The 18,995-nt window shown below is 41.0% G+C and overlaps 2 protein-coding genes across 3 annotated transcripts in view; one reads left to right on the forward strand and one right to left on the reverse strand.

The window, feature by feature from the left end:
- Positions 1-1,241: 1,241 nt before the first annotated feature.
- Positions 1,242-17,175, reverse strand: CRNKL1 (crooked neck pre-mRNA splicing factor 1). The gene is made up of 14 exons (XM_043602986.1): positions 16,762-17,175; positions 14,803-14,955; positions 13,671-13,762; positions 12,691-12,849; positions 12,053-12,219; positions 9,887-10,065; positions 8,570-8,740; positions 6,910-7,101; positions 6,141-6,200; positions 5,388-5,468; positions 4,370-4,609; positions 3,102-3,203; positions 2,411-2,659; positions 1,242-1,465 (listed from the first exon to the last, which is right to left on the reverse strand). Exons 1-14 carry the CDS (start codon positions 16,810-16,812, stop codon positions 1,298-1,300), a joined length of 2,064 nt encoding a protein of 687 aa, XP_043458921.1. The 5' UTR covers positions 16,813-17,175; the 3' UTR covers positions 1,242-1,297.
- The window catches only part of CFAP61 (cilia and flagella associated protein 61), a 285,028-nt gene continuing 282,986 nt past the window's right edge, over positions 16,954-18,995 (forward strand). For both annotated transcript variants that reach the window (XM_043602984.1, XM_043602985.1), the window contains exon 1: positions 16,954-17,035. The gene's annotated coding sequence lies outside the window, so the exon portion shown is untranslated. The remainder of the gene's footprint in view (positions 17,036-18,995) is intronic.

The following is an 18,995-nucleotide window of genomic DNA, read 5'->3' on the forward strand; positions in this document are numbered from 1 at the left end:
ACAAAATATTCTTGAAGATAACAATTCTAGTCAAATAGCTCAGGCACTGAACAAAACAAAAAGCAGGCTTGAGAAATCAGGCCAGATTAAAGAAAATAAGATCAATTAAGGCACATATTTGCTTGAGGATATGAGCAATGTGTCCACAAATATGTTACCATCTCTGCTTTTTCTTTTTTAGAATCATAGTTGGTTATCTACCTTGTTTCTCACATGTTCTAAACCAAGGGTAAATCACATGCATCAGGTTTTACAGTAGCTACTTTCTATAATAGCATACTAGAAATTGTGGTATTCTAGGCAGACGTGATTGCCTTGTCCAGTAAGGTTGGGGAACATGCCAGCATTGCTACTGGGGATTCAAAAGGTACAGTAGTATTTACAAGGCTCTGGGAAGCTGAACTACAAAAAGATTTGATTAATAAGATCCTTAATCTAGGATTTCCCAAATTTATTGGAGCAGGGGACACTTTTTCACAGCACGTTTTACTGTTCCTTAAGCCAATACAGAGCTCAACCAGTTTGGGAAAACAGATTACAGTTTAACTGAAATCTGACTAAAACGTTCTTGGTAAAGAGCCCTTGTTCAGAAATACACTATAAATTATTTCCCAACTAGTGTTTACAAAAGCAGGTAGCAAAAATGGCCACTGTTAAGAAGCTAACGGTGTTTAGATGTTAAATTCAAGCACATTGAATTCTACAAGGACAGAAGGAAGGGATTTAGGAAAGTGGCTTGGAATGAACACTTAACACTATATTCCTTTTCTAATTTAATCTTCAAAATGAGTGGCAGAAGCTCATTTTATGAGTAAAGAAACTAAAAATAAAGGTTCAGTTATTTATCACTAAGTGGCAGAGCTGGGAATGGAACTCAAGTCTGTGTAACTCTGAAGACAGGAAAAAGTCACAGGTTTCAGATGAGTGCATGAAATATATTTATGAAGACAAGCATGAAAAAACCATACCTTACAAGTTACTGTAGAACATAACTTGAAAACTAGAAAAAGACTTTCAAAAGTCTGCAGGTCCATCTAAAATAGATGCTAAGCATTACCTCAATTAGATTTCCTAATGCATGATGTAGACAAATGTTTGGACTGATAAATCCAGCAGTTACAAAAATTACTTGCAACCCCTAAGCCAAGAGCATTTTAAAAATTACTCAAAAAGTAGCTATCAAAGATTCCAATCAATTCATTACTGGTGAAATATACAAAAACTTACAGGAGTCACAACAGTTCCAAACTATTAATTTATAAAAATAGTAACACACTTCTCAATATGAACAAGAACATCAGGATTCACTCTCATCAATGTCCTTATCTGGGTCTTGCTCAGCAGCCTCCTTTTCCTGTTGCTGTTTCTTCCAAAGTTTGGCCATGGCCAGGAGCTTGAGGTTGGGTTGGTTGGCAGCATCTTCGGGAAAGATGTAATCATAGTACTCTTCCCAGCCTGCATCAGACTACAGACAAAAAGTAAAACAATGAAAAGACAAGCCAACACATGGCTGAAATACCCAACTGCAGTTACTTTAAAGTGGAGAATTTTCACTGCCAAACCCAGAGTTCAAATTCATCTCATGTTCATCTTATGAAACAACATCAAAGCCCATCACAGCAAGAACAAGGGCTGGGCCTGCAAGATCGGGAGTGAACGAGTAGCTGTGGGGTTGGTGTTGCTGCAAGGGGAGCTCGTGGAGAGCTAAACACCAGTGGAAGAAGATCCTAAAAATCAAAGCACAGCTCCTCTGTAGTCAATCAAGAAGATACTCTGTGTCTCCTCCTCCATCTTTCAGTCTTCTAAGATTTTAAATTTTTAAAGACTTACTTCATGTTTACCTGGTAGTGAGAGCTATAAATCTGTGCACTATTCTGACTCCCTGTCCTTACTGCCCATCTCCAGTCAGTCACTGATTTGGCTTCCTAAAGGTCACTGTAGTTCCAGCCTGTACCATCACTTGCTTACAACAGCCTCCCGACAGATTTCCTCTAATCTAAGCTCCTCGAGTATGCCTGCGGGAGATGCCAACTACTGGGGCGTGTCATTTTGTGCAGAACCGTCTGCCTACAGCTTACAAAGCCTCTGGATTGGGTCCGACTTAGAAGTTGAATTTCATTTCCCTCCACTCTGACCTCCTGCTTAATGTTCCAGAAATACCACACTACATGCAGTTCCTGGAATCAACCACCTCCAAGAGGCCTTTGCCAACTGTCTCCTATTCTCTAGCCTTGGGTGGACCATATACCCTGCTCTCTGCTTCCATGGTAGCCAGACTACAACTGTCTTCTACTCCAGGCTGTCTTCCCATGCTCACATTGTAAATGGCACATAAAAGTACAAATTCGAAGTCAGATGCATTTTCGCTCATCTGACATGAGATGACCAGCTCTGAGGGCTCAGTTCTTACCCCATCATCAGCCTGGACCTTTCTTCTTTTCTTGACTTTCTCTGGCATGAGTTTGTCTACTCTCTCCTTATCTGATACTGTTCCAAATTCATCTTCAAAGCTTCGCCATGATTCCAGCAACATAAGTCTCTCTTCCTTTTCTTCGCAGTTTCTCATGGTTTTGTTAGCCTCTTCATAAATTTGTCTGCATTTAGCCAAACTTCCTTCTTTCCCTGAAGACAGCTCAAACTGGGCAAAGCTGATCCATACCTTATGAAAAATTATTATAGAACCAAATTAATAACCATGTCACCCAGAAAACATTCACGTAGTAACAATAACATGAATTTCTAGTTAATGATATCTGAACATACTAATAGGATTCCAAAGAACACACTGATTATATGTTTCAATAATGCTGAAGCAGTCTGCTTCTATATCCAAGTAAGTTTGAAAGAGTCTTAAAATCCTGAAAAGAGCTGAACTTTTTATTAAATCCTGTGATACTAAAGTTATTCCCATGCAGTATAAATACTGACTTGGTATAAGCTTTATATTGCAAAGTCCTCTGAGACTCACGGGCACCTTCTAAAAGCAAGGAAATCATTAAAAACAAAACCAAAACAGAACACTTAAAACACAGAAATAAAATATCTCCCTCAGGACTGCTGATTTAAGCAAAATCAAAGATCATCAACAGAGTGCAGGATACCTTGACATGCTGTGTTCGCTGAAGCAATCGTCGGTAAAGATTTCGTGTTCTCTCAGTTTCTTCCTGCTCAATTTCAAAGTCAATATATGATTTCCAAAGCACCTAATAAAGAGAACTTAGTCAGTCTTGACATTTAAAGAGCAACATGTCCCTAGCCAAAGCTGAGCTTAACTGCCACTCCAACCTAGGACATCCAGAAACCCAGGATTTCTATGAACAATTAAAGACTACGCAGCATGTGGACACAATAAAAATACTGGCATTTACAAGCTGAAATTTGGCTACAATTCTACATTATGAGATAAAAGGCTTTGGATTCATTTGTGGATTCTCTTTCAGAGTTTTTCAAATGCTGGACTTACCACAAAAAGCTCAGAGACTTGCCAAGTCTCCCAGACATTGCCAAGATCCTGTCACATACAACTGACGTTGCCAGGGACATGCCTAGGCCAGGATATACTGTTCTTACCTCCACTGTAAATTCCTTCATATGTCTGAATTCACTTCAACAACTATTCAGTAAGCAGCAGCCCACCTGCTAGGTACGGCCTGTCAGGGAACAAGGATGTAGTCACATGTGGCCTGGATGCCTGGGAGCTGAGGCCAACCGATGGAACCAATAACACATAAGGCCCTGACCTAGTGCAGCTGGTGAAGCCCAAGCCATAAAATGCAGAGTCACATTAGGGCAAGACTAATAAAAGGGCTGGGTGATTTCAGTGGCTCCTGGGAGATTCACATGGTGCTAGCTGTGGTTTGGCGCCACCTCGTGGCTCAAGTTTAAATACGGAAGGGATGATTTCAGGTCCTGTGGCAGGCAGAACAGTGGCAGTAGTAATTCCAGGAATATCCTGCTTTACATACAGCTTCTTTTGCTGGCCCGATCTGGGCAAAACTGTGCTAGGAGAATCTGGGGATGTGCAGTCTCAGCTTCCAGTTCTCCAGATGGGGCTGCCTGCTGCCTGTTTCCATCCCTTTAGTTAGCTTTCTGTTTGAGGAAAGGAGGCAGGGAGCCAGTCACAAACCCTATTATATCCCAACTCATTCTGGTGTCACAATGGGGTTCTGGGCCCTGGTATCCTACTTGAGGGTCCCCTCACCCCCATCCTTCTTCTGCTATCTCCCACACAGAAAGAACTAATCTGAGCAGACAAGACTACAAGTAAATTTACCTTTATAATGTGAAATGCACACACATTTAGATGGTTATCTAAAGCAATGCTGGAGAAGTATCTAAAACAAGATTATATTCAACTCGAGATCCTCACCTCCGGCATGTCTAAGCGTGGCTGACTGATGGCTAACTCATAGATTGCCCGGGCTCTCTCAATATCACCAAGGATTGTCTCTAACTCTGCAAACTTAATCCAAGAGGTACAATTTTCAGGTCCAAATTCCAAGAACTTCTCATAAAGCTTCCGGCATCTGTCAAATTCTCGAAGCTGAAGCTCCAATTCTATGTAACCTTTAAATAACTTGTTCTTTGGGCATTTGCCTATGGAAGTTCCCTGGAAAACAAAATGACCAAATCACTGGGACATGTGGGTTCAATCTGTGCACAGACATCACCAACCTATCCCAACAACTGTTCTCTGTTGCAGAAGAACATGACAAGCCACTCTTTCCCTCTGTGGTATCACAATGTCCACACTGGTTCTTGACAGAAGGCCAATGGAAACCCTCTACTTCCCCCACCAGTCAAGAGGGCCTATGCCCATTGGGGCCTGTTCAGCAAGAGAGTGTTTCAGAACTGTCTGCACAAGTACTCTGGATTTTACTTAGTATCTCAGGAGCATGTAGGGAATATGGACGTCAAATGGATAAAACGTCCCATAAGTGAAATGGTAATCATAGAATGAAATCTGCCTTGCTGCCCACAGCCAGGGCAAGAGTGGCTCATAGATGGATAACTGCATTTATACACAGTATTTAATCCTATCAAGACACTTCAGAATAACTGTTAAGAGGAAGGTGCATGTAACACCCCTGAATTTTGCACATCAGTCTATTAAAGAGCTGATTTAAGACCTAATGTGAACTAAGATCAGATCTTTCCAGTCTGAGTAAAGATCTGGTAACTGTGAGCTACAGATAAAGCTTCCAATATTAATTTACATTTTCACCCAATCCTTCTTCAAAGGCCATGAATTTTCTGACATGTCTCAGGCTATAAAGGCAGAACAATTCTGTAGCATTCTTAGTAGGAACTGTCCAACTTGTAGGCACTGAGATTTAATTTTCTTCTCATAGAAGTCAATGATGCATCTCGATCCTTTCTTTACTCACCAAAGCTCTTCTGGCAAATGGTAAATTTTTCTGTCTTATTTCAAATTGTGCGTATAGTAACCACATCTTGGCAAATGTGAACTAGAAAACAAAAGCACAAAACACCTAAGAGAGTCATTTCAATGACACTGAAGTATGTCAAAAATTTAATAAAAGGCCACATGCGATTAGATTTCCCTACATATTCAGAGCGAAGACAGACGTGTTTTCTTGTTTTTAAGCAAATAGGATATTTATTTCATAAAAGTTACAAACAGGAATCCAGGTACTTTATTGCACTGCATGGTCCTGCAGCCCCTGGTGTTTTGTGCATATGCTGGTGAGCAGAGAGAACACACCACCTCTATTCTAGAAAGTAACTCGGCCAACATCTCTACTTGTTTCTCATGCTGGGAAGTAGGGCAGAGATAACGTCTCAATCATTTCCAAAACATGCACCAGGTGTTCACCCAGGCATGCATATGTCCACTCGGATGCCAACAAACACCTGTTTGTTGTTTCCTGCACGTGCTGTGTGCTCTCTGGATGTGCATCTTCCTCCATCCTCCTATGAATTTCTACATTATCTGTATTATTCATCATTTAACACAGGCTGTCCTCTCAACTAGACTGTAAGGTGTTTTCTGAGGCAAGGAGCATACCCGGTTCTCACTTGAGCCTAGCACAGCAAACTATTCAAACAGTAAGTATTACTCGCGAGAAACAGAAGTAGGATTTCAACAGTTTGGAATAGAACACTTATAGCAAACATACCTTTTTATGAGGGATTAATTCCAAAGAAGCTTGATATACCTGTCTCGTCCTCTCAGGATCCTGTATTAGGATAAGAAATTTTCACAAAATATTGAAGTCTGTTACTAATACTTTCTACTGATATTAGTAAAAATGTATACCCCCAACACTGAATATGTTTTTGCAAGTTGCTATTTTCAAACTCTGATTTAATCATTTATGATCAAAAGTGGACTACCTTTAGCCATCAAACTTTGATTAAAGAATCACCAACAATATAGCCATCAAACTCTGAGAGCTTCTCTGTAGAAAGGCTTTTCGCCTGATAGCACAAAGAAACAAAGATGTTTTATAGTCTCCACAGTAGAAAGCTAATCTTTCCCAATTAATTTACACAACTGATTTCTGAAAATCCCACTTGATCTTTACTAAAAACAAAGATGTGCAATCTAGCTGTGATCCCTACTGATGAGACAATACAGGGTATGATATGAAATTAAGCTAAGGACTGGTTCATTGTTCCAAGTACTAATCTTCTTGTGCCTCAGGTTTAAAACACAAAATACGATGGAACAACAACAAAAAAACCTTACCTGTGCCCACAACAGGTATACAGAGTTTAAAAGGTTACAGAGAGAATACGTAACTGTATGGCTGAGAACCTAAAACTAAATTCCTGTTTCTGGGACTGTAAATATCAGTTATCACCCACGGTGGCTGAGCTGTGGCCAAGCTGTACACGCAGGGCTGAGACAGCCATCAACAGCTGATGTGGGATTCCGTTTTTTACCTTTGCCTCCAATTCCTCATACAGCGCATAGTTGACCCACAGATAGATGTAGCGCTTCCAGTGCCGCTTCTCTTGAATGGGTGGCACATTGGCAATGGCTCTTTCATACACTTCTCGAACAGTTTCTGCTTCGGCATCACTTTCCACCAAGCGCAAGTAGTCAAACCACGCATCGTAATTGTGTGGATTAGCCTAGAAAGATGCCAAGTTTAATGAACAAAAATCAAACCAAGAGCTACACTTGCTGGACTCCATGAGGGTAAAAGAAGACACTAGATTGCCTTCTTATATTTTAGCAACTGTTTTTCTAGATTCCTCATCCTATCTCATTAAAACAAACAAACAAACAAACAAAAATGACTGAGATTTTATAAATAGAAAAGAAAAAGGAATATAGAGGAGAGATTATCAGCCAGGTGTCTCAGAGCAAGGTTGCTTTCATATACAAACACCAGCCCCAAGATAAGTACTCAATAATTAGATGCCTATTATAAATGTTTTTGTTTTCATATGTGACTGCGTATCATTATGTCTAGATTTAAAATTACAGGGGAATTAAAGTTTATTTATTTATTTTGAGAGAGAGTGAGCATGAGTGAGGGAGGGGCAGAGAGAGGAGAGACAGAATCCCAAGCAGGCTCTGAGCTCTCAGTGAGGAGCCCGAGGAGGGCTCGATCCCATGATTGTGAGATCATGACCTGAGCTGAAACCTGGAGTTGGACGCTTAACTGACTGAGCCACCCAGGTGTCCCAAAATTACAGTGGAATTATAACCATGGTCACAATTGTGACACCTGCTCTTTTCAGTTAATAGTCATTTATCTTGAACATATCTTGCTGACCTCATTTAATACCAGATTCAGCCTTTTGTTTGGCCATATCCTAATTAATTTGACTAAGCAAAATATTTTAGATATACAGCAGACCGGTAAAGGAAAATGCTACGATCTTGAATTCAAATCAAAACAGTACATTACATGTGAAGAGATGAGAATGGAACTTTATCTATCTACATTTTTTGTTCAAGCAGTTAAGCTAAAAGGGAGTGTACAAAAACTCAAATCTCTGAGTTTGGCTAAATCTCTGAGTCTTCCTTCTTCAGAAATGAGTTCAAATGGATTCCCAATTTTAATGTTTATTTAATTTGAGTGAGTGAGAGAGAGAGAAAGAGGGAGAGAGAGAGGGAGGGAAGGAGAGAGAGAGGGAGGGAAGGAGAGAGAGAGGGAGAAAGGGAGTCAGAGTGTGAGCAGACGAGGGGCAGAGAGAAGGAGACACAGAATCCAAAGCAGGCTCCAGGCTCCAAGCTGTCAGCACAGAGCCTGACACAGGGCTCGAACAAACCCACGAACTATGAGATCATGACCTGAGCTGAAGTCAGATGCTTAACCAACTGAGCCACCCAGACTCCCCAAATGGATTCTCAATTTCTGCTCAGGTTCTACAGTGCACAACCAGCAATCAACATGTGAGTGGCAGAGCAAACCTGAGTTGTGCTTGCTGGCCTTTTCCATCAGTCCTGCTTATTCCTATTGAAACAGCTGCCAATTACTGGGGACACATCACCAAGGGCATGATTCCTCCAAGCTCTCCCTTGCTAGCCCTCGCTTTACTGTAGCTGCTATAGTTACCCACATAGTTCAGCGTCCACGCCAGCACTCACCTTCACCTCTTCCTCATACTGGAATCTTCGCTTGCTCACAATGATGTCTTCAATACCCCGCCTATCACCAAATTTCTTCTCGAAGATGGTATAATTTTTAAAGAGTTCTTGGGCCTCCTGCTTTGAAATCCTATCCAGGGCATACTTGTAGATGACCCGTACCCTTTCAAACTAAAAGCAGACAGGATGATTATTTCTACAACACAGTATCCTCATTTTACTCACAACGTGGAAAGTAATTATGACAGAATACATTGCTTGGTAGATTCTGAGGTCTCAAAGTGTCCAAGATAAAGACTTTTCTTCTCCCTCTTGTTGAGAGTATTCATTTCAGTCAGGACAGACTGGCACTCTCCTTTGAGCTCCATATTTAATACTGTCTACCTAAGGTTGTTGGTCGGATGTCAGCGTGCATCTCACAATAAACAGGTCCAAAACTGACCTCCTGTTTCTCACACCAAACCTGGATACCTCTGTCTTCCCAGTCCTGGTAAGCAACACCTACAGTCATGCACTTGCTCAAGCCCCAAACCTCCTGGGTCCTCCTTGATTCTTTTCCTTTCCTCATTCCCCACATTCACTACTTCAACGAGCCCTGCCACATCTGTCTCTGCAACAGAGCCCTTCGCTTCCTCCCTACACCCAAGCCATCTGCATTTCTTCCCTGGACCACTTCAAAAGCCTCCTCACTTCCCCTTCTGCCACCTTCTTCCCAATATGATCTCCACAAATAAGCTAGAGACTTTCCTTCGAATATAAATCCTGTCCTACCACTCTTCTGCTTAACACCCTTCACACTTCCCACTGGCCCTGGGACAGGATCTGAAGTCCTTATCACGATAAGTGTAAGACCCTGCATTTGGACCTCAGTGCATCTCGCTCGATTGTAGTATTTAAGTTACTTTAAAGAATTATTTCCATGTATAAGAATAGAACTGACTTATTTGTGGGGCAATCTTTGTTTTCATTTCAACTTCTGTTCTCTAAGCGCTCTGGGCTTTTGTTTTCCAGGTTTATTGCCTGTAGAGCTCTTTAGTGTGGAGACCAAATGACGAATTCTCAGTTTACACATAATATTCTTATCATTGATACAAAAGCTTAATTTTCAAGCAAAGCACAACACAATTAGGACAGTTTAATACGATTTATAATCGCTTGGCTCCCAATCTGCAGCTAAGCCACAAACATATACTGTTTTCTTTTAGAGATTTGAAAACATTTTTTCCAAGAGTAACATGGATGTGAACTCAGCGTGCACAATAAGTCATCTTTCCTAGGCTGTTATGCAATGTAATTGAGTTCTTCAAGTGTACTTACTTCTTTCTGATTTTCTTCAAATTTGGCAAAGGCAACATAAAGGTGTTCATCCATATGTTCATCTCCAAAGAATTCAACGGCTCTCTCGTACACTTTCCGTGCATGGGCAAAATAACCATGTTTTTCTTCAAAGCGGGCATACTTGATCCAATTCTTAACATCAGGGTGCACGAGAACAAGTTCAGGGGACTTAAGGAAATACCACGCAAGACAATGAGGCTTAAAAAAAAAAAAAAACCCACCAAACCCAAACCCCCAACAATGCTAACTACAATGATAGGGTTGATAAAACATGGGCAAAGGCAAAGAAACACTAATCTAGGAGAGGGCCGTGTCTTGTTCACCCAACTTCCTCCAGTGCTGATTCAGTACTTCAGTAATGGGTACAAGTGAGTGTGGAGAAGTGAAAAACCTGAAGCTTGTTTATCAATGCCATCCTGAATAAGTCATTAAATTGTCCAAGACTCAAGCATTATCATCTGTAAATAGAGAAAAAGACCACCAACCAACCTCACTAGATGACTGTTGGCCTTAAAGGAGGAAATGGGTATAAAGCTCTTAGCAGATTTGGACCAAAAGAATGTGCTCAATGAATGGCACCTACTGTATTATATGCTCAGTAATGTTAATGTTTGAATTAATGATTAAGAAAAAAAAAGCACAAAAACAAAACTGCTAACTAGAGTCAGAAGAGAAAGGTTTTGCTTTATTTTTTATTTAAAAAAAATTTTTTTTTTCAACATTTATTTATTTTTGGGACAGAGAGAGACAGAGCATGAACGGGGAGGGGCAGAGAGAGAGGGAGACACAGAATCGGAAACAAGCTCCAGGCTCTGAGCCATCAGCCCAGAGCCTGACGTGGGGCTCGAACTCACGGACCGCGAGATCGTGACCTGGCTGAAGTCGGACGCTTAACCGACTGAGCCACCCAGGCACCCCTAGGTTTTGCTTTATTTTTTAACTGAAATGTAGTTGACATTAAAAAAGTTTTAAATTACCATTTTATTTCTTAATAGGATGTATCTATTTTTCTTCTACCTTGCTTGAGGAAATCGTGACTTCCAAAGTAGTAACACCTTCAAATATGACAATGATGTTAAGAGCAAAGGCTCAGAAGCTGCGGCTGGGCTCTGAGCCCACCTCTACCACCACCTGCGAGACCCTGACCTCGCTGCTTAGCCACTTCCGCCTGGATTTCCCATCCTGCACACTCAAGTGGATCCTGTGCTCAGGGCTGTCCTGAGGACTGAATGGTGATATTTGTAAAGTGCTTCCAGCAAGGCCTGGCACATAACAAGTGTCATAAAAGCTTCCGTTAAACTGATATTAAAATATGCAGAGGTAATGGAGACCTTAAAATTACATATTAAAGTTGATTTTTGTTTATCCTGGTATTTATGTTCATCGAAGTCACTCTTACCACTTAATTTGCAAATACCAAATCACTGTTTCTAAGCAAAATATGTACACGGGCGCACATGCATGCACGTACCCACACACAAACCAGGCACATGCACACACGCTACCCACCACCCTATACAGATTATAATCTTAACCCGAAACACAGCTAATCTTGGCAGATTCTATTTCATTTTCATTCTTGTTTCAGAGAAAACAAGGTTCAGAAGTGTTAACTGACTCATCTGAGGCTGTCCCACTAACACATGCCAGAGAAGGGACTCGAACCCATCCAGCTGGCCCCGGAGCAGAGCTTCTTGCAATACACTCTGTTTCCCTCTGGTCTCCATCCTTTGGCAGGGCCTCTGGTAGTGCTAATGACCAACACCCTAGAAAAACCTAGGAAAAAAACCCTGGAGAGACAGGACTGGCTACAGGAGCCAGAGCCTTGGTGTGTCACTTTCCACAAGGAACCACAGCATTAACGCCAAAATATAAACAAACCCAAAGTTTCACTGGAAAAAAGCTCAATTACCCAGACTACGAACTTTTAGTCTGACTGTCCTGTGTCTCTAGAAAATATATGTGTAGCTTACGAAGCTGGCTGAACTTGCATCTTTCGTTCCTGGCCCACGTTAATGACTGTTCATGCGCCCACACCATGACCACATTAACGACTGTCCCTGCGCCCAGACCGTGACTGCACCTCCATGGGACAAGTGGCACCCAGGACAGTAACAGCGCCACTCGGACTGGCTGGAAGGATATATCGCTCGTAAATGGTGCGGGCCCGATCCACCTCTTTGTATCGTAGCTCAAAGTTGATGTAGGAGTGCCAGGCTTGCTCCTCAGGCTGCCACTCCATCCAGCGCTCAAACACCTGCCGGGCGCCAGCAATGTTCCCCAACATCTCTTCCATGTACGTGTACTTGTACCTTTAATAAAACCATCCAAAAATATGGGTCATCGTCAAAATGACTTAGGGAAATAAAATAATCTCCAGCATTTGTAGTTTTAACTTTGTTAAATGTGAAGAAGACTTAGGCCTTTATGTTCCCCAACAGCTAAATCGAACATGGTTTCTTATCAAAATACGGATCTGCAAGGATGAACCATAGGAAAAAAAGGTAATTTTTTCTTAAAAAATTGCTTAGTTCAACAAGATATTTCTTACATATAAAAGATTACAACCCAAATTTTAGTTTTGATTACACAAACTTTATACATTGTGATTATGACTACATACTACATACTACAGACATGAAAAAGCACTTACAGAATGTTGAAAGAAAAAGTAGGACGTAAACTAAATATATACGATTACAACTACAGAAATAAAATAAATGCACAGAAATGCAGAACTTTTCTAGCTTACAAAAAGCTGCTTCAGTAGATGAGAAACCTACCAGAACTGGTTGACTCGAGGCAGAGTTGTTATGGCCCGGTCCCAGATATTTCGGGCATGGTTGACCTGGCGATTCTTCATTTCCATTTCTGCATATTTCAGCCAGAGTGTAATATTTCGGTAGTCTACATCTAAAGCACGTTCGTATATGGATCGAGCCCTTAAGAAGCCAGATTTGGAGAATGTCAAAGTAGCACACACAACATATGTGGCAACTATTTCAAACCACCTGCGGTGCCCTGCTATTTTATCAGGTGTCCACCATGAGCCAGGTTTTGGGCATATAAAAGTGAAAAGACAGGTTTTCAGGAAGCTATAGACTCTTAGAGAAAGACAGACATGAATGTAATTACAATGCAATATAGTAAATGTTATAACCAAGTTTTACATTAGGAAGCAAAAGAGAATAAAAATATCTAGTGCAAAAGGCTAAATAATAGGTAACTCCAGAGTTGAGAAGTTGAGGAAAGCTCCAGAAGCCAAGGTGGGCGAGGAGGGGTGCTCGTTCCAGGCAGAGAGAAGAGCCTAGTGTAGGGCAAAGAGACACTGTGTCCTCAGGAGTGGCGAGTACACAGGCATGGCGGGGGCAGTGGGTGTGCCATGCCAGGAGAGTGCAGAAAGGCTGGGCAATAGGAAGAGCCAGGTGGTGACTTGTATTTTGTTGGTCAGCAATTTCTGGAGGAACGATTTTTATTTAAAAGAATCCGAATACAGAGAAAGCAGAAGAAACTGCATTTCTCTGACTGTAGAGTGTGTGCTGGTGGTGACACCCACCTACAGCATCTCCTCTGTGGTCCCCCCAGGACTCTCCTACCATAGTGCCTCTGAGGCCCCTCAAAGGACCCTAGGGTTCCACAGAACAATTTAGAAAATTACTACCAGAGGTACACTCTTTTTCACTCATGCTTTACCTTTTCCTATTTCTTTTCTGTCTCTTAACTTACATCTTTATATATGAAACTATACACTCAGTAATTTTACCTTTGAATCTCCTTTAGACTCTCTTCCCATTGTGCATATTTTATCCAGTTACTAATCACAGTTCTGTTTTTTCTTATGTTATCTTCAAAAGTCTAGAGGAAGGGATAAAAGGGTCAAATTGAAGGGAAAAATAAGTAAAAATGACATCTTCATTTGTCCATTAATCCTGTTCTTTTTTAAAAAATGTTTATTTATTTGTTTGAGAGAGAGAAAGCAGGGGGACAGAGAGAAAATCCCAAGCAGGCTCCATGCTGTCAACACAGAGCCTGACATGGGGCTTGATCCCACAAACTGTGAGATCATGACGTGAGCCGAAATCAAGAGCCTTACACTTAACCAACTGAGCCACCCAGGCGACTCCATTAATTCTGTTCTAAAAAGATTTATTCATTTTGTTGTTATTTAGGAGAAATTACATCCTGGAATCCTTGGGAAATAAGAAACTCATAATGAAGGTTATAATCTCAAGTGTTTCTTTAAAGTCTTACATGCAAACAAAGAGAAAAACTTTAGATGTACAGAATTATTAGCAAAGTTGTTGATATTTTTTCTTATTACTGATAATAACTAACTGATCCTTTAATATACTCTATACTTATTCCTAGTATAAAAATGTTTTTGACTACTATTTCACTCCTCTCAGTAACATCTCCAAATTTCATACATCACTCTTTAAACATCACTAATAAGTAAATACAACAGGGTTAGTGGTTTAAAACTACTCTCTAGAGTGAGGATTCTAGGGTAAGGAGGTCAGATCCCCAAGTCTTTTCATGGCTCTTTCCCAGGTCTTAAATCCTACTGCAGAAAATGGTAGAGTACACAATGCGGCCTTGGTTAAATCCAGCCCCTTACAGCTGTCACACGTTTCACTTGTTAAACTACCACCTCTTTGGTTAAACTACCAAAAATTATGTCTCTGGTGGATTTAATTTCTTTATACTTTTAAAGATAATTCATGGTATATTTTATAAAGTTAAGCAAAATGCAATTATCTGGTAACCAGAAGTCACACTACTCATGGGGCTAGAAATGATAAACTATTCTTATGCTATTGCCTCTCTAACCAATGAGGAACTCTGCAAACTCTGACAATGTTATTAACAGACTGGAAGGTATCACCTTGACTGACCTTCCTTTTCCTTAGTTTGTAATCATTTAACTCTTCTTCATCTGTGATCTTCTGTTGAGGTGGAGGTGGAAGAAGCTCAAGTTCTCTTTCTTTAGCTTCTCTTAAGAGTTGTTCGGCAGTTATCTGTACCTCAGCCGGGGCTTTGTTTTTCACCTTTTAAGACAGAAGACATTTCCATTTTTAATAGATGCTCATCACACAAGGTTAGGAAAACAGACATTTTTTGGGGTGTGAACTTTTTAAGTATTATTACCAGATACTCTCTTTGTACAACATGTTTTCATTTCTCTATGAAAATAAACACAATGTTTTCTTTCTTATGCATGGGATCTATTACAAAGCCATAGGTAAGTCTTAAGAGAAAAGATAGCAAGAATACCAAGTGTCCCCTTTTAGATTAGTATAATAATAAACTTTGAGGTTCCTTAGGTAAAATTCTCACTAGAGGTTTTATCAAGATGTGTGCCACATCTTATCTAGTGTTACAACCTCTATTTAAAAAATTTTTCTATTAATGCCCCAGGTGAACGATAATGTCTCAAGTTGCGTTTGGTTTTTCATGGCATTTCAAATCAAAGATAATATTCAGTAACTTCCCATCATTAGACTGTAAGTTTCTTGAGGTCTTAGAGCTGCCCAACACAACAGCCATGAGCTAATGCAGTGAGTCCAAACAGAGATGGGCTGTGAGGGTAAAATATAAACTGGATTTTGAAGACTTAGCATGAAAAAAAACAAAACTATCGAAGTAAATTTTCCATATTGATTACATAATGAAACAGCAATATCTTGGAGATACAGAGTTAAAGATAATACACAGTTAAATTAATGTCACCTGTTTTGACTGTTTTTTTTTTCATTTTTAAAAAATATTTATTTATTTTTGAGAGAGAGTGAGCGAGCGAGCAAGGGAGGAGCAGAGAGAGGGAGACACAGAATCTGAAGCAGGCTCTGAGCTGAGCTGTTAAGCACAGAGCCCAATGCGGGTCTTGAACTCATAGACCATGAGATCATGACCTGAGCTAAGTCGGATGCTTAATCAACTGAGCCACCTAGGTGCCCCTTAACTGTTTAGTGTAGCTGTAGGAAAAGTTAAATTACAAACGTAGCTCACATTATATTTCTATTGGACCACGGGTGACGAATCAAATTTTATGGAATTGAATTATAAGACACATTAATTGTTTAATGCCACATGAGGAATCTCAAAATGATGCTAGCTCATATGTAATCACAGATAATGTGCTATGTGATGTATACGCATTATCTCGGGGAATTGTCTAAATGAGTATGTAAAGGACAAGCTCAAGAGAGCCATCTGGGCTGGAGAAACAGACTAGAGTGAGGGCATCTGCAAAGGCTCAGGACAAAGCCTGTCATGTATTAAGCACTAAGTATCAGCCACCCATGGAAATACCAGATAACATCAAATTTATTGTTTAATTAACTTAATGCCGCTACACAACGCATGCCCTCTCTTTCCTTCAACAATCAGCTGGGCTAACTCCTTGTCAGTCATCAAGTGTCAGCTTAAATATCACTTCCCCAGCAAAGTTTACTCTGCAGACCCCTCACACAACTATTCCATGGCATATTCTACGCTGCAGAAGAGCATTTGGCAAGGTTGCAATTTTACACTAACTCGTGTCTTAGTTGAGCACTGCTCGTCGCCCGCGTTAGATCATAACTTCCCAGCTCCTAGCGCACTAATTTCTGCCAAATGACCCCACTCCTTCCCCAACAAAAACACCTCCCAGAACGAAGGCCACGACGGCTCGGGAATGCTCAGGAGTGACAAAAACCTGCCCCCAACCACCGGCTGACCCCTCCTCCTTCCCCTGGGCTCGCACGGGGTAGGCCTGCTCCTGGCACCACACCCTCTCCCGCCGCAGGCCCCACGGAGGTTGGAACAGCCCCTCTCCCGGGCCTCCTCCCACAAAGCCCCTCGCGGTCGCCTACCTTGGCCACTTTGGGAATCCTCTGTTTCCCGGCTGCGGTGGAGGCCGCCATGGCTGCAGCAGCAGACCTCAGGCCAACCTGGACCCCAAAAATAGGCCCGAAGACTGGCTGGAACCCCAAAGCGTTCTGACAACAACCGGGATCCCGGAACAGGAAGCGGAACTAGCTGGTATGACCTTTGACTTCCCGCACGCGTCGTGACGCAGTTGTAACTTCGTTTCTGTGGTAACCAGGCTGAGCGTCCTTCTCTGAGCGCCGCATCGCAGAGTTGCAGGTGAGATGGGTAGCGCTGGCCACCCAGCGGGATCGGGATTCAGGGCGTCAGGGACGCACCCCAAATCAGTCTCCGAGACTGGGATGACTGTGCGAGGACGGGTGGGTCTTGTCGAACCGTGGCGCCAGGGAAGGGGAACGGGAACAAAGCTCGGGTCCGGACGCTTGGGGGCGGAGGGAGAGAGGCCGGCCAGAGAACTACCATTCCCAGCATGCTAAGGGGGCGAGCTGCTGGGTTCCTAGGTAGCCCGGCGCCGCGTGGCCTTCTAGGCTTTGTAGTCTCTGAGGTCCAGTCCTTTTCCTTTCTGGACAGTTGTGCACAAATAAACTTTAAGGCTTGTAATAAAAAATAACTGAAGGTATTTTAAAACCAGATAATAGAAAAAATTAAAATGAATCATCAGAGTACTGACAAATAAGCCATCCTTGTGGTCAGATAAACAGATGTTTAAATTTTCTGTGAATATGTCATAATTACGTAAATTCTCTTAGCCTCAATGTCCTTAACTATGAGACTAAAATAATAGTATATATTTTATCAGCATTAAGGACAAAATCTATGTAAAGTGCTCGGTAAATGATAGGTGGTATAATTCTTGACCTGTCTTCAAAACAGAAAAATTATATGCAAGAAAATGGTTGAGAATTAAAAAAAAAAAAAAAAAAGACTTTATCTTTTACAGTAGTTTTAGGTTCACAGAAAAGTTAGATGAAGGTACAGAGAATCCTATTTCTCACGCCTGCCATCCCTCCTCCCCCCACTGTCAGTATTCCCCACCAGAGTGGTACATTTGTTACAGCTGATGAACCTGCACTGACACATCATTATCACCCAAAGTTCACAGTTAACATTAAGGTTCACCCTTGGTGTTGTAGATTCTATGGGATTTAATGGCCTATATTTACCATCATAGCATGGTAAAGAACAGTTTCACTATCCTAAAAATCCTTTGTGTTCCATCTATTTATCTCTCCCTCCCCCTTTGCCTCCTGCAACCACTGATTTTTAAAAAATTGTCTCCTTAGTTTTGCCTTTTCGAGAATGTCATATCATTGGAGTTGTATAGAATGTAGCCTTTCCAGATTGGTTTCTTTCACTTGGTAGTATGCATTTAGGATTACTCCATGTGATTTCATGGAGTGAAAAACTCATTGGTTAAGAAATTTTGACAGTTGCAAGTCTCCTTTGGTGTTTAGGAAAAATATTTTTAAATATGTGTGTGTGTGTGTATGTGTGTGTGTGTATTTTATGTATCTAGAAAAATCATGTCTACCTCTATAAGAAGTGATTCTGGAAAAAAAAAAAACTAGGCTGATTTCCCAAACTGAAGTCATTTGTAACCAATATAAAAATATTTTCCATAGCTTTGTACTACCTACATTATTATTTAAATATTTATAAATAATCTCACTTTTCAAATTCTAAATGAACTGAATGTGATTTTATATCACTATAATAAAGTCACCTAACAAAATAAACAAATAGCTTTTAAGACAAAAAGATGTTTCCCTTAAGTAATTTCCCTTCAATTTGTAATTATGCATAACTGATTTAACAAAGTTTAATGTTAATCATCTCTAGCCTCCTCTCAGAGACATAAACACCTTAGAATGTTTTATTTCTGATTGCCCTCCTTCCATCCTACAAGTTTTTATTGTCTGGTAATTTAACGCAGTTTTTTTGTTTTAATTTTTTAATGTTTTATTTTATTTATTTATTTATTTATTTATTTATTTATTTATTTATTTAGAGACAGAGGGACAGAGCACGTACGGGGGTGGGGGAGGTGGGGTGGGCAGAGAGAGAGAGACACACAGAATCGGAAGCAGGCTCCAGGCTCTGAGATGTCAGCGCAGAGCCGGATGCAGGGCTCTGACTCGTGAACTGCGAGATCATGACCTGAGCAGAAGTTGGACGCTCAACCGACTGAGCCACCCTGGGTGCCCCTGCAGTTTTTGTT

This window comes from Prionailurus bengalensis, chromosome A3 (assembly GCF_016509475.1).
Source record: "Prionailurus bengalensis isolate Pbe53 chromosome A3, Fcat_Pben_1.1_paternal_pri, whole genome shotgun sequence".
NCBI lineage: Eukaryota > Metazoa > Chordata > Mammalia > Carnivora > Felidae > Prionailurus > Prionailurus bengalensis.

Excerpts from the sequence above, each read along its gene's own strand:
- CRNKL1 (XM_043602986.1), bottom strand. The coding sequence starts at position 16,812 with ATGGCGGCCTCCACCGCAGCCGGGAAACAGAGGATTCCCAAAGTGGCC. Across the intron at positions 14,956-16,761 it reads GGATTCCCAAAGTGGCCAAG|GTGAAAAACAAAGCCCCGGC; the intron begins GTAGGCGACCGC and ends CTGTCTTAAAAG. Across the intron at positions 10,066-12,052 it reads CCGCACCATTTACGAGCGAT|TTGTTCTCGTGCACCCTGAT; the intron begins ATATCCTTCCAG and ends AGTCCCCTGAAC.